General features: G+C 40.3%; 1 protein-coding gene across 1 annotated transcript in view; it reads right to left on the reverse strand.

The window, feature by feature from the left end:
* Positions 1 to 3,992: 3,992 nt before the first annotated feature.
* The window catches only part of asic4a (acid-sensing (proton-gated) ion channel family member 4a), a 78,768-nt gene continuing 66,308 nt past the window's right edge, over positions 3,993 to 16,452 (reverse strand). The window contains exons 2-10 of the mRNA XM_084544213.1: positions 15,764 to 15,908; positions 15,247 to 15,374; positions 14,960 to 15,113; positions 9,683 to 9,736; positions 7,492 to 7,645; positions 6,612 to 6,703; positions 6,363 to 6,442; positions 5,664 to 5,774; positions 3,993 to 4,293 (exon numbers count right to left, since the gene is read on the reverse strand). Of these exons, the coding sequence (XP_084400339.1) occupies positions 4,156 to 4,293; positions 5,664 to 5,774; positions 6,363 to 6,442; positions 6,612 to 6,703; positions 7,492 to 7,645; positions 9,683 to 9,736; positions 14,960 to 15,113; positions 15,247 to 15,374; positions 15,764 to 15,908 (1,056 nt within the window). The 3' untranslated portion in view covers positions 3,993 to 4,155. The remainder of the gene's footprint in view (positions 4,294 to 5,663; positions 5,775 to 6,362; positions 6,443 to 6,611; positions 6,704 to 7,491; positions 7,646 to 9,682; positions 9,737 to 14,959; positions 15,114 to 15,246; positions 15,375 to 15,763; positions 15,909 to 16,452) is intronic.

A 16,452-nucleotide genomic window follows, 5' to 3' on the forward strand; every position in this document is an offset into this window, starting at 1 on the left:
TATTTTAATTTTCTCACTAAAAATGCGTTTGCCTGGAGAGTAATTTGAGAAGCAGAATTACATAATTATGTAGAAATAATGTTGAGAAAACTCGGCTTCATTGACCCTCCATTGAGATGCCTGTGGGTCTTCTTGTAACCTTCTTATGGATCATAGAAAACCGTGTTTTAATCAGGAAATGCTTCAAACAATCTAAGATACATTTTGACTGCTTTTAAAAAACAAAACAAAAAAAAAATGGACGCTTGGAATGAACCGTAACTGGATTTAAGAGGCACTGGTTTTTTATCTAAACTTTAATAGTCATTGTATTTATCATATTTAACATTTATAAAATGTGTTTTAACAGAAGAAATAATCACAAGATCACACTTATGTACAAAATGTAAGCGTTCCTTGTTACTTGCAGGGGCGGTCCAGTTCCATTTCTGTCAGATATAAGATGAGATTTCTCCGTATGACTTCATGACATCTGCTTGCATCACCCTGCACTTATATGTTTCTCTCAGGCCTCAGCTAAAACGAATAAAATAAAATCAGCTGAAAAAAAATACTGCAGATATTCAAAACTTAACATCTGTGGCTGGTTGGATTACATAGTTTTACATGGATAATGTAATAAGCACAAACAGACTCAGTTTCATGGAGCTGTAAAAAGGTAAGTCCCAAGAGCTGTGCAAGAAGGGAGCTGATGGAGGTGGCTGGAGGAATCCCAGGAATGTGAGCTACATGTCGTCAAGTGGGGAAGTCGTCCCATCTGCTACTGTGCAGACCTGCCGCCCACTGAGCAGACCTGTGGCACCTCACACACACCGTTGTCGTAAAACCAGCTCTTTGTCGTCGACTTATCTGTGTTTTAACTAAGTTGTGTTTGACAGCGCAGCTAAACGCGGCGCCTAAAGGACAGAAAGCCTTTCCGCAGCGACTCCAGGCCCTATCATTCAAACAAAACTCTGTGGTGATAATGCAACCCTGTATTCATCTCAACACACCAGCCCCTGTGTGACTTCTCAGAGGATAGCTACAATTATTGATGACAGAGGAGAAGATTGTTATGCATAGCCTGTACAGGATGCCATCAGAGACTGTGATTGGGAACCTTTTGAAAATGTCAAAGTGACACATGATTATGAATATTAAACAGCCATGTATAGCCCATGATTACTTGAAAGGAGGAGGGGATTTGACAGATGCAGACTGTGGACTCTCACTGTGAGGCAAACTGATATATGGCAGTATTGCGGCAACAGAGTGAACAGGAACAAAAAAAATGATGTTGTCATTTGTTAACATGAAATCCTGTAATGTGGAGTATTCCATTAAATTGTAAGACATATGTTGAAAGTGGATTGTCTGCCACCTACTGAGCTGTAACTTTACAATTTAGTCCAACAACTCTTGTTCACACTTTCCACCAAAACAATGTCTGTTCGCACCACGATAGCACTGTGCTAGCATGTTCCAAAAATCTCACTCAGATTAAGAGTATTTATCTTGTAATAGTTACGCAGTTATGTAGCTCTGCTCCTGCAGCCAACATCAGAAACTCTAACAGACTAATGAAGCATAGAAATTATTTATCATTCCCGAATACATCTTATGGTTATAAATACAGATGAACGATTAGCTGAGCATACAGTGTATTTGCAAAATGCGAGTCTTACTGTATCACCAGTAATTTTAGACAGAAGCCCAATGGTGACATCAAAATGAGTAAAAATCAAGAAAACTATATTTTAAAGGCCAGTTCACTCTCACACAAAGTTTGTCCAGCGAGTCGTAAAAATTCAGCACTAGCTGGGTAGCCTTGTGTACGTGTGTGTTTCCACTGCAGGAACTTAATCACAGCAAACAACAAAACATAACATGTAGACATAGCTTGTCCCACAATGGGGAAAACCTCAGCAAACAAAGTAATATCTGTTTTTCTGTGTCTCTTGGCGACTGCTTGATCGAGCAGTGTCAAATTTGAAGCTGTTCAGACTCACGGGTATCATATTCTGGCAAAGCGTTACTTTTCAAAGCAAAAAAAAAAACCAGCATGTGTTTGACCTCATTGTGGGGGGCGGAGCTTAACATGTTGCTGTCGTGGAACTAAATCTGGGATCTGTCCAAGTGTTGAAGCGCATTCAGCTAATTTATCGAGCAGATTCAACAACGTGGGTGACTGCAATAAGGAGTAATAATACTGCATCTATACAGAGCAGGACCACTTTTTATTACACTGGAAAATGTTTGTTACACAAACATGTTTTGGGAAATTCAGCAATTAAAAGTGAAATGTAGACACATGGCAAAAGCTTGGCTTGTGCTAGTCCCACTAGTTCCCTGATTCCATGCGTGTGTACCTCACAACCGCGTACAGAGCACTCCTATCATGAAAAAAAAAAAAAAAAAAGAATGTGGTAACTCCAAATGTCTGACAAGACAGACCTCAACCAAATCCTTATTTCTAAGTTCTTGGTAAGTTCATGCAGTGGAAAAGGGCTGACCTTCTGTGATATGATTATGACTGAATCCCTTTTTACTCTCACTCTGCAAACTTGTGCTCTTAAAATTTGTGGCGTCCTTGTCCTGCCCTTTAAAGGTTAAGTAAACCAGGAAGAATATATCAGTCTCTGGAACAATTCTGTTTAGATTACAAAACTCTCTGCGCCTCCACAGCTGGATTTAGTTGATAAATACCTCACTGTTGCATTATTACTCCCGTAATTCTTGCTAACTATTAGCACTACTAGTCTAACTGCCTCTTTTTTCATTGATCAGCTCAGCTGAGTTGTGTCGGTCTAATGTGCTCAGTCACGTGTGCAAAGTGTTCAAGTGTGCATGCAAACACATAAATACACACACACTGTTGCCAGACCCACGCAGTAAATAGCTGCTGCACTTTTACAGTGGTTCTGGCCCACAGCTGAAAGAGATGACTCGGCAAAAAAAAAATCTAAATTCTGTCTCTTATTGCTTATGTCAGCTTAAAGTTATGATGCTAACCAAAGTGAAGAAAGGACGGTGGGCAGAAATGAGTCGAATATGAAGAATGCCTCAAGTAGAGCCATAACTGAAAACATAATCCACCCCTAATCTATATGCAAAGGATGTGTGTGTTGTAAATTTAAAAGGAAACGATGGAGAAAATAGTCACGATCCATTCGTGTCACCCGGACAAATGTGTTGATGTTTGGCAGTCTATCATATCTGCAGATTGTAAGTGTACAGTAATATGCTACAATCGTGATCGCTATTTTCATATAAAAATCTTCTCTAAAATGTATAAATAACTAAAGTTAATATTACATAAGTTATATATTAACAAAATATAAACAACAACCACTGAAACAGAACTTTTAGAGCTTCCTCATTTTTAAGTCAGATTTTATGTACAAGTACAATGCTACTCTCTAACACCTTAACCACAAACCAGACAAAGTGTATCATGTGGAAAGATGCTGCTAGAAGCCAAGGTCACACATTTCAGCCTAAATAATCCCCCTCATACTTTGGATTGTGTAACACGAATAAGGTTTGCTTACTTAAGTATTGTCATCTTGTATACAATATAGAACATATAGATAATATTTTCTCTTTAAATAATTACATCATTTATCATGTGCAATGACTTGACATGGTACAGTGTGTTCGTCATGAAACAGAAGAAAGAGTTTGAAGAAAGATGGAGGGATACAGACAGAAAAAAAAAATCTGAGATGCTAGCTGAATAAATAAATCATATTCTTCCATTTCTGGAGTATAAACTGGATCAAGGTGACATGCAGTCCTCCTCTTGCTCCCTTGTAGTGATCGCGTACCAAAGATTGGTCCTGGAATCACAAAGTGAAGCAGGGCAAAGTGGAGCGGGGTCCATCCAGAGAGAGGGGGAAAGAGAGAGGGAGGGAGGGAGAGAGAGAGAGAGAGAGAGAGAGAGAGAGAGAGAGAGAGAGAGAGAGAGAAAAACGAAAAAAGCCGTGTCCGATTTGTGCCTACATACTGCACGTACAAGTGGTTTGTTAGCAGCACAAGTTTGGTGTTTGACTTTGGCTGTAGCTTTTTCTCTGGTGACAGCAAAGGAATGACGGAAATGCCAGGGGTCTGTTATTGATCCCAACACAGACAGCTCTTATCTTTTGTTGTCACCAGGACGGGAAACAATGGTTGGCTTTAGCACGCGAAGTCCTCAAACACCCCGTGGCGTCCGGCGTGATGGTGGTGAGGGTGAGGGTGAGGCTGGTGGTGGTTGGGGAGAATCGTGTTGGCGTACGCTCCTTCTGGATGACTCCGTGCCATGTCATTGGGTTCCTGGTGAAGGCAAAGCAAACAAGGTCTAACTTCAAGATCACGTGTTACGTCATTTGTGACAATATGTAGCTGGTAACGTGCAGGGAAATGACGTGGATCGAGAATAAGCTCAACTGCTGTGTTTACCAGTATTACACAAATAACTGGAATGGTCTGAGCGCCTCATGTGACCACCTCAATAGAAACACAATGGCCTGATAGCAAGGAATTTTCAACGGGATTGGGAGGGGTGGTGTGATTGGATTGATCCTCTCATGTTGGGATAAATACATTCTTCCTGTGCATGTTTACCCCTCGTCTGGTAAACATCAGGTGATGTGACGAGTCTCCATGGGGGACAGAAACAAGGCGGCAGCTAAACGACGACTTGTTCAAACAAATCTTTGAAAAGATGAACGAAGTAGGAACTGATGTGGGCAGTGCCGTTGATACGCATACATTCAGTGTTCTCACCATAGACAGAAACAAAAACCCTTCTTTTTAATTCTTCTTCTTCTGTTATATTTATTCAATGCTACACAGCGGGTGAAACCACCATATATGAAAACGTTACATTTCGATTAATGCTTCGGATGATTATATTAAATCTCTATCCATGTCCATGTAAACACAACACTGATAATAATAATGATTTATACTGTATTGATCCACACGTAGGAAATTATTTTCTGGCATTTGACGCATCCATTCCACACTAGTGTGTACACTCAGAGCAGTGGGCCGCTGCCTCTCCCCACTCAGGGAGCAATTTGGGGGTTAGGTTCTTATTCAAGGCACCTCAGCCATGGATGCAAGGGGAGGCAAACCTGTGACCCTTCACACCCAAAGCTGCTGCTCTAACCACTACTCCGAAGCTCATACTTTGACCGTGCTTTAAATTTTAGTAGTGCTACTTTTATAATTATAATTGAAAAGACAAGTCAGCATTTTGAGAAGCGTGCTTACCGACTTTATTTACAAGAACGAGTTCAAAAAGATCAATGTCATGTTTGCATGCTAGGAATTAGACTTGCCATGGAATTTGATGTTAGCCAAAGTCTCACATCATCTGTTTTAGCGTGCAGTATTAAATCAAGACAATATTATGGTTAGATATGAAAAAAGAAGTCTTTTGTTCAGAAATAAGTGTTTTCAGAATAAAGTTGTGCAAAAACACATCTGAGCTCCAGGGAAGGATGTGCTTTGCACAGTAGTTAAGACTAATTAGGAACATTACACTCATTCATTATTTGTGGAAAAATCTTAAATTGTTTCTCTCATACTTTTTCTTTTGTTGTTTTCTAATGCAGCTGCACCGCTGCAGGGTAGGCTCTCCGCTCGGCATGAAAACAGTCTAGGTATGGTTTGTTGCAGTGCAGTATGTGCTGTACCTTTGCTTTCATTTCCTCTAGACCCACTGTTGCAACAGTGCTGGTCTGCTGCTTGTTCTTCTTCTCCTCTTTTTGCGGCCTCAGCAGACGCTGTAGTCGGTGCTTGATCACCTGGTTTGACCGAAACCGCAGCAGCAGAGCGGGTGAAAGAGCAGGGAGAAGGGAGGGAGACAAGAGACGCATCAGTGTGAAGAGTTCATCCAGCCTGGTGTAAGCATTTCAGCCCATCCCTCTGATTCTGCTTTATTCATACATGTTTGTCAGTCAGCAGGCAGCTGGCTACAGAGTTTAAAGGGGATACAGATGAGGCAGGAGTTCATTTCATGACCAGCGTTAGTTGCATGTCCTCAGCACAGACCTGAGCGGATATTAGTTTCTTCTGATTGAGAATCAAATAAATCTTCACATGCATAATAAGTGATAACACTCACACTGCCAGTCCTTTCCTCAGACTTTCAGACCATTAATGTATGTCTTGGAAGAACATTGAGGCAACTTTGTTAATACTGAGGAAAATTAATGCCAATAATGAAGCACTAATGTGTTGTTGTAAACAGTGACCTGTTAGTTCCAACAGAGTTCTTACTGTAATCCAGCAGGACAATAGCTGTTAATCACTGGTAATCATAGCACAGCTCCTGCAGGTCTGATTTCACATTGTGTCTGGGAGATGTGCGTGGGCTCGCATGGACACTTTACCTCATAGATGTAATCCAGTATTTCTAAGACCGTCAGGATGCTGGCACCAATGAATAAGCCCATCTGTCCACCAATGTCACCTGAAAAGAAAGTACTTATGAGGAGGTACCATGGACACAATACCAAAGCTGCTCCTATTTTCTGGTAATGGCACAACTAAGCTCTGCAGCTATGAAAACAGCGTACACTCTGCACCAGCAGACTATTTAGTATTCAGAAATTAGAGGGAAAAGCAGCGAGAACTCTTACCTAATAAACCTGCAACGTCATATGCCTTCTTCTGCTCAATTGTTTCATAATTTAGCGCTTCAAAGAAGATATCCAAGACCAGGAAGTTGTCTCTGGGGAGCGTAAATGGCGCAGTTAGAGATAAACATGGTTTGAAAAAGAAAATGTCATCTTTATGCTTGCTGTTTTAACTGTCATAATGAGATTGCCAGGTCCACAGCGCTTTACACAGATCTAACCAGCGATTGTAGGATAATAAGGTGTTTAAGGGTTTAACTGAGATGAGGAGAACGTGCCCTGACAGTGTGCTTAGTCACTGCCACGTCTCCGATCCCTCTGGATTTACTAAGTCTGGCTATATTAAATGCTGTGAGGCATCATGCGCTCTTTCATGCGCGGTTTAGGCGTGTTTACCCAGCACCACGTCCCTGATGATTAGGTGCTGAGAGGAATTACAGTATAGGCACATTAGCTGTGGTGCTGAATTTGCTTTATTCAAAATATTAGCAAACTAAACATATCGTAGAAGAGCAAACTACTTCTACTTAGGTAGAAGAAGAAATTATCAATGATCACATGAGTTAAATGTTATTAGGATATTTTAGTTTGTGCTCAGCAGACCATCTGACACACAATTATGAATAAAATAATTTTAATCTTATGACATAACACAATAATTATTTAACATTATGAAATTAAATTTAAAAAATGGATCAACTATCTATTATCAGACCACTTTAAATTTATGCTCACATGAAAATAAAAGAGATTTCTGCTTATATTTATGGCTGTCTGTCTCCTAGTGAGAGACTGGAGGTCATGGTTTATAGCCCTGTTACTGAGCACCACATCACTGCTCATAAGTGAGTTAAGTCGCGTCGAGGGTTCCCTGTCCCTGTACCTGATGTAGTCCTCTGACTTGTCGTATTTCCTGGAGAGGTAGCGAGCCGAGCCCTTGCTGGGGATTTTGACCATGGAGAGCTCTTTACCGTAGCGGGTGAGATTACAGGGCGTCTCGCATGGACAGCCATCCCCGCTGTTCTTCTGCATCTGTGCTGCAACACGATGGAAACAGAGGTTTAACAGATTAGACTGGGGCACTGCTGATTTGTTTGTCACTTTACCAGGGAAACATACTGTTCATGATCCTACACACAGCCTTCAGAGAAAACCCGGATAATTGTCATGAAATATTTCACATTAAACATAATCATTTGGTTAATTCAGACAACAAAAATATTTCTTGGCATAGCTGCTGGCAGTGAGTGTAATTACACTAACACTGTTGACACATTCATCCTCATAGGGGTCACAAAATATGGTGCAACATCAGGACTGTCCATGGCTCAGCCTGTGGGATCAGAGCTAAGTTACCCAGCTGGAACATGAGCTATAGCGACTGAGAGAAATGCATCATTGTCAGACCCCTTTGAATATGTACCAGCCCACATCCCACAGTTGGTGTCAGGGCTTTTGAGAAACCTGAGCGATGAAACACTTACACATTTTCCCAAGACAACAAATGATGATGCCAGCACGAGTTTACTAATAGGTGGGGCTTTTTTGTAGTTGGAAGTGCTGAATGTAAGATTCATCTAAATAATATATTATTGTCTTGGAACTGTAGAGATTTAGCTATTTCGCAGTTTCTGAACACAAGCCTGTACTTGTACTTGTCTGTAACCCTTCTTCTGAATACAGGGTTTCTTTTGCATCTGGAGAATCAGAAACTCGTCTTGGACATTTCATTGTTGCTGTCACCAACTCTGCTGCCACCTGCACACCTGGGCTGGAGTGCCGCAAGAGACGACAGATTTATGTACACTATGAAATAAAACCAGATGTACCTGGCAATGATTGGCTTAATCAGCATTGTGGGAACTCATCTGGCAAGGGCTTGAATGCAACATATTAGGGCTATGTACTCTATATATACTGTTGGCTGTTAACATAGTTATACCACAAAAAGACTTGTTTCTGATTGGTCCATATGTGTCCCATATATAAGTACACTTCAAATCAAGAAATGTCAGGTCATATGAGGTTTTAAAGACATCTAGCAGTGGTTTGTATTACAAACCAATCTCTCTCTGTATATATGAAACAATTACTTTCCAGTTCTACCACGCTATAATCTAATACGTAATTCTGTGACAATATTTGATTAAACAATAAAGAGTGAAGTAAAGATGGTGCTACTGAGGATTTTGCACACGGTGACTTACACCCACTTGATATGCAGGCACAAATTGCTTGCTCATTAACAAATACATATTTATAGTCCATAATCTAAAACAACACAACGTACACAGGAGAGTAAATCACTTTTCAGTCTCTCCGTTTAAATTCTAAACGCATTCAGTCAAGACAAAAATGGGTAGGGGAAGTACTGAAAGCAGTAGTTATAATTTTATGATTTATGTATTTTATAACTCTAACAATTAGGTTATTTGCATGCAGGAGCACGACGGCATATATTCTTTGTCTGATGTGAGAACAAATCTCCCATACAATATAGGTATATAAATTATAATTTAATGTATTACCTTTTGTGGCGGGTGAATTTATTCACGTTTCATTCAGGAATATGGACGACATTAATATATAGTCCATTCTTGCAAGATATATCTAAGATTTCATTCAGTCATATTTTAAACAGGGGTTGAATTCAATGGAGAGAGGCATAATTAAATTTCCGGCTTATTTGGCTGAGAAATGATAATTGTACTTATATGTCTGCAATGGCAATAAAAAATTTCTTTTTTTAACTGGGCTGCCTTTGAAACCAAGTTTAAGAGACGTTATCTGCTGGGAGAGGAGAGTGAGGTCAACCCTTAGGGTGGAGGTTGCAGGTTTCCACAAATGAAGCGTGGGTCTAATATTAGCAGTTCAACAATGGAGCCAGCACAGCCATCAAGCTCTAAAGTGACTAAATCACACTGAGGAGAAGCCATTTCAAAATATCCTGTCTACCTCCAGGTATTTGTCTAACAGAAAAAAAAATCCGTATCATATTTACTGATTGGGTTTCCATTTCCCTTTGGGGGAGTATATTATAATGAGAAAAGAAATGAAGGAAGATTGTTTCTTACCGAGTGCTTTGTCAACACAGTTGATTTTACTGGGAGGGCAGATATCTGCAGTTCCTGGAAAGGAGAACGGAAAATGAGTCTGATCAATCAGAAACAAAATGATCAGTGACCCGTGTCTGCTGCAATGAGGAAACCGTGGCTGTGAACAACACTCCACAGCTTATCATTCATCTCCAAATGAAGGCAGGCCCACAGAGGATGACTTCCATCCACAGAGCCTGGGCCATCTTGGACGTCCGTCCTTGATTGCACTGAGAAATGGAGCATGCTGACTCCACCCGCGAGGCATATTTAGAAAGTCTTTAAAAACCAATCAGTGAGTCACTTCCTTGCAGACAAACATACTGCCTGGGCCATTAATGACAGGTATTCATCAGCAGCACAATTAATTGGCAGAGGTGTGTTTGTCTGTCTGTGAAATGAACATGGGGTTAATGTTTTGTGGAAGTCACTAAAAAATGTTAATTAATACTCAGTAAACTCATGTCTGATGATCTGAGGAGTCAATCTTTACTTTCTGCTGATTCTGTTTTTGTCATCATGGTTTTCCCCCTGAAATAACCTGCAGTGATTTGCAAAAGGCATCATTAAACATTAGTTATTATTTAATATTTCTCTTTCAAATTTCTTGTGTATTTTATTTTTAGAATTTTTGAGTGAAGAGGCAAAAGCTCTGCAGTGTCTTTGTATGCTGTCCACACATCAAGAACAAGAACAACTTAATAGCTTTTTGGATGGTCATCCGAATATAGAAATAGGCCGAAATACTAAAATATTAATCTTGAACCAAGCAAATCTTGGAATACACAATTTTTTACTTCTCCGTCTCACAGCCCAAGAGTTATGAGCTTTAGAAATGGCCACACGGTGGCACAATCAACTCCAAATCCAATCACTTGTTTTCACCAAACTAAGAAATCTGAATGAAACAGATTCATAAATATGTCTGTAAAAATATTATCTACATAGTAGAAGTAACACGGACATGAAAACAGAAATAATACAATTTAGAGTCGTAAAAAGACAAGAAACAATACAAAAGTAGTACAAGTAGGTTTGCTGGATAATGTGATTTGAAACACATTTGATTTACAAACTTGTTCTGTTTTCTCAAAAACAAAAACATAAGGAATAAATCTGAGCCTCACAAACCTGTCTGTAAACTCTGTGACTACAGGGGGCTGCTGGAGAAAAAAATAGATAGTGTGAATTGTGTAAGTCACAGGTCTCTTGCTTTTCATTGATATAGTAGTGTGTGGTCGCACCCAGGGTGTAAAAGTAGTTTCTCTTGGCCTCATCTTTCCCTGGAGAGCTTGCTTCAATGTGATTACCAGCTACCTGACCAGAGTCCTATGCTGGGAGCAAATGGCCCGGAAAAGCTCCCAGTTATTATATCTGACTTAATAAATATCATATCTGATGTGAGACACCGTCACAGAGAGTGATTCTGCTGCTCTCCTAATACCGCTGCTCTGTCTGTCCTTCCTATCTATTAATTCAAACCTTTCCCATTCTACAGCCCTATTTTTAACGGATATTATTCATTTGAAGAATTGTTAAGAGCTCCTTAAAGACTTTCTGCAAAGTATGCAGTTATTTCCAGACAAATGATCGGTGAGACAGATGACTTTATAAAGGCATGGATTGTATTGTGTAGAAACTGCTGATATTTTAATGCAAATATTTGAACCTCTTTGACACAATGCCAACAGCCAAAGGTGACACAGGCAACTTAAACAAGTGACACACAGAATGACCTTCTGTAGTCATCATTTTAATGGATAATAAAAATCAAATTGATTCTGCTGCAAACAATACTGTCCATACTATCTCTTATTTGGAAAGGTTTCCCATTCTGAAGTCACATGGAGACTGGCTGAGTGGAAGCAGCATGTATTTAAACGTGACATCTAGGACCTGCTGTGTAGCGTCATCAAGCCAGAACTTAAAGAGCTTCGTAAGGCCTTCAGAAAACAAGGTTATGGATGCCTTTGAGTCTGGCATGGTCTTTATAAAGATCTATACATTACTGGAAATAATTCCACTATAAGGAAAATCATTTAGATGTGACGTACATTTCAAACCACTGCCAATCTGCCCAGGACAGGCCAGTCTCCAGAAACCCTAATATTTAATAACAAGAGCCTCAAGTGTCAAAGTGCTTGTGTCTACAATCAGAGAGAGACTAACAGTCCAACAGTACAAACGGGTGGTTCAGACCAAAGACAAGCTTCTGAGTAGAAGAAAGTGATGCCAACTGTTGAGCACGATGATGGAAGCTGCTGCTTGAGGGCTGGACAGCATGCTGTCATTGAGTTTTGCATCATATCAAAGAGTGCTTGAAAATAACATGAAGCCATTCATCCAAATGTTGAAGATGAACGAGACATGGAACTTTTAACAATATCATGATCCTAAGGACACACTGACTCGAAAAGAAGAAATGGACGGTAGAGGAATGGCCTCGTCAAAGGACAGTTGTGTATCCCACTCAGATGTTGTGGATGTATTTTATGAGTGGTGCATAAAAAAAAGTCATCTTACAAAAGGAATTTTACATGAAGCCTGGAAATAAATGCCTGACAAAGATCTGTTGAGTTTGGGTGGGCTTCATGCAGTAATTAGATTAGACTAGATACTTTATTTATCCTGTGGGAAATTCTGTGTTCAGGAGCTTCATCACATAGAAACAGATATAAAAGATATTTAAGTTATATCATAACATGAAAATATAGTGCTGTGTAAAAAATATACAGTAGTGGCAGCAATAACCACAGTCCAGCTGGGTCCTCACAGGGAGGCGTTGTAGAGTCTTACGGCCTGAGGGACAAACGACCTCCTCAACCTGTCCATGGAGCAGGACAGAGACAGCAGCCTGTCACTGAACTTCATGTAAGCATCACTGAATTAATATTGTTGACAACAAATGGCTGAGAAGTGGGATGTTTAGATTCAACAATTGTCTCTGTTGTACAAGATATTTAAAGGACGAACCGTTATCAGTGATTTAGACCTTTGTGGACAGCATACGTCACATAATCTGTTGCTCTAATTTGTTGTAGGACCAGTCAGTAACATACAGAATCATTTCTTTCTCTGTATTAGTATGAACCTGCCCCATACTGAAATCCAAAAGATGTGTTACCAAACCCAAATTCTCATAAGAATACAGTCTGGCCACACCAGGCTACCATATGCCACCTTAGACAATTTCCATGTATCATTTTTTTTGCAGGAGCTTCACTGGACATTACATTAATGTAATGAAAATGTAAAAAGTTATTTCACAGTAACCAATTTCAGCCAACAGCAGTCTTAACTAGAGTATGCAAAAATCATGAGCTCATCATGAGTCCACCTCTTTGGTCCAGTCATTACAGTCTGCAAATGGAAATTTGAAATGTGTGCCTGCTACAGTATGTAAATGTGTAACCTGAGAACCACATTTATATTTTATAGCACTGAGATGGGATTTCATCTGTCAAAAAAAATCATAATACAACACCTCAGTTACAACAATATGAGGTTAAATTAACTCTGTTTCTACCCCAAAATCAAATGTTTAATCAATCCATTCAATTAGCTGTGAATATGAAAATGCATTCATTGCAGGTTTCCAGCCTTAACTTTAAATGCAACCCTCCTCAGCAAACATGCCTACTTGTTAGACAGATCAGTCAAACAGCCTGCATTCGATGACTCAGCTCTTTGACTTCCTGCACTCTAGCCACGATGACGCACAGACTGAGTTAGTCCAAACATCTCACTTCGTGTTTGTCACACTCATCTCTGCCACATACTCCAACACTGAGGAGAGAAATGGTTTAAATGGAGCAACTGCCGTAAACAGCATTCACACTGAAAGATTATCAACCTGACAGATACATCTTATCACGTCTCAACACCTTTAGATTTATTTCCATGACCACATTCAGTGTCTCCAAAGGATGTATCCTACTGACTTTATTCTCCGACCTCTCCTCCAGAACCACCAAGAGGTTCACGTCAGAGATTTGAGTGCAACTCTTTTAAGAAAGAGTTGAATAGATTGATGTTAACAGGGTGTACACAGAGTACCCATCATAATGAATCCTAATAACTTTTGTGGTTAGATCGTGTCATCATAAGGTCCCAAGGGGTTTATGACCACATAGTTAAATCATAATGAAATACCCATCAACCTCAGCTTTGCTTTGTCTTTCGTTCTAATTATTAAATATTAAGATGCTAAACAATGACGGTGAACATGGTAAAAGTTACAGCTGTACATCAGTGCACTATAGCACTAGTTTAAAGCAGCTTAGCTTGGCCTAAGAACGTGGCTCTTCTAATCGATATGAAACTCAGTCTATAATATTAACTTCATCTCTTTATTAATGGCATAAAATGTGCCCAATAATTATATTAATAATGATTGGTTATAAAACAATGGGCCTTATTTGAGAATGTTTCCTGATTCCTATTTAAATTTAGTTCCTAAAATTATAATACATACCACTGACAGAGCCTTACTTACTCTGTGCTCCACGGCTGAGTTTAAATTAGATATGTGTTCCAGGCAATGTGTTGGCACGTAAGTAAATGACCAAATAATCCAATATAGGCAGCGGCCCTCGCAAGCCAATCTACCAAGCAAAGCACGAGAACAACCAAGAACAGTAATGATAAGCAGTCATAATAAATAATGAAGGCCGAAGGACGACGAGAGAATTATTCCCAGAACAGATGGAGATGGATGAGCGAAAAGAACTCATTGAGACTTTAGCGTGACGTGTCATTGGTCAGAGAGTTGTCGGCACAGCTGAAGAGCATCCCACTCCAAATATCAAGCATCAAGGTCAGGCATGTGGCAACCCAAATTATATCAGTGCTGCAGTGATTCAAGTAGGTCAGAAACGATGAGTTGTTTAGCACAATGGGTCATCAAATACAGTGCAAATACTGGACTTACTGACTAGCTGTTTTTTCCATTATTCTGGACCAAAGGGGAGGGAAATACTTGACAATATTAACTTTGTCGGAGTTGTTTATTTATTTTATTTTTTTCTCAAATTCTCCAATGTAAGCCTGACCTTGATGTTGGCACAAAACAAACCATTTAGTTATTATGCCTTAGAGCCTTTCAGTGGCAAGTTCCTGGTTTTTACTTTATGTCAATGTTATAACCTTATTTGAGAAAATGCATTATTAAATTGTGCACATTTGTAATTCATGCACACAAATCTGCTCTGACACCGTCTGTGCTCTGTGTAAAGACAGTGTGAGGGGTGAACTTACCAGGCATGTGCACCATTCTGCACTTGCACACTTGTAGGACCTCGTTGGTCTCGCAGAGCAAGCGACAGGCACTGATGCTGTATGTGTCGTATCCCGGGAACTTCTCTTTGCTGGTGGAGCGGCAGTTCCCCCAGGGCTGGGGCAGGTAGGTCAGCTAAGCACAAAAAGATTTATTAGACCCCAGTCTGCGCTACCATGGGCGAACGGTGGCAGGGGTAACAGTAATCTGCTGGTGGGGTGAGGGGGTGGGGGATCAGGCACGTTCTGCTGAGATGAAGAAGACCTACCCTCTGCTCCTGACATGAAACAAAGGTCTGGAAGCCCGGAGAGACGCCGAAGCCCAGCTGGTGGATGTAGGGAGGCTCGTCTTGACTGTGGATCTGAACTCGGATGCCGGCCTCCAGGGATGTCTCATCTTCTCATCAGGATGAAAGAGAGCACGAGTGCAGAACATTGCAAAGGGAGAGCACACGGGAATTTCAGATGACTGCCTCATCTGACAGCTTTGGCTGAGTTTGACGTTAACTGCAAACCATATTTCAGTCATGTTTGAAAAATATCCAGGAGGGATTAATAGTATGTGACATCTGCAATGCAAGCACAGATGTGAGGTAGTGTATTTTGTTCAGGAATTCTCTTTATATAAATTTCTTCTGATGCAGGAAAGCAATACCTTATTTTCTGTTATTAACAGTATGTGACCTCGAGAAAGGATGGAGGTGGTTTTTGATTTAAGCAACAGCAGAGGCATCTCATGTTGTACCATAGTATGATTATGATGACCAAATAAGTTTTTAGGCTTACTTGTCTCTCTCCAGATGGGCAGATACTCATCCTGCTGGATATCCAACATGATCTCCAGCCCATTTCCCATTCCGCCCTGCTTGGTTTTCCTGGATGTAGTCTTGTTGCCATTAAAAGTGTAGCATTTCCCATATCTGGTGTAGACCTGGGAGAGAACAGATTCATATCATGAACATCACCATAAACATGACGTCCATGTGCGGGATGTGACAAGCTTATAGTGTTGGTGCAATGAAATGAAGGCAGAGATACGGGGCGAAATAAATAAATAAAGAAGTCTCTGCCTGCCCGTGTTGCTGAATATTACCCAGAAACCTCTGGATACAGCCGGCTGGCTCAGTCCCTCATGGACTGTGATAAGCCGTATTTGAATCAATTTCCCACACCCACCACGCAAACTCTGCACAATGCAGCTCAATAGAACCACCATCCCAGTGAAATATCAAATGGCATAAGAGATTCTTTAATCTTTCCTCAAAAGGAAACAAAAGACAGTAACAGAGAGGCTGCTTTGAATAAGCTATCATGCCACCACCTATCAGAGGAGTTGTCTCTGTGGGACACATCTCTTTGTTTATACCTCTCATCTAAACTGCTGCACTGCAGAATATATCCATCTTACACGTCATTTAACTGTTATCTCCTTTGAGTTTTAAAAGGGCCATCCGTGATCCACATGCTAAAAGAAG

Source organism: Chelon labrosus, assembly GCF_963514085.1.
Source record: "Chelon labrosus genome assembly, chromosome: 5".
NCBI classification, from domain to species: domain Eukaryota; kingdom Metazoa; phylum Chordata; class Actinopteri; order Mugiliformes; family Mugilidae; genus Chelon; species Chelon labrosus.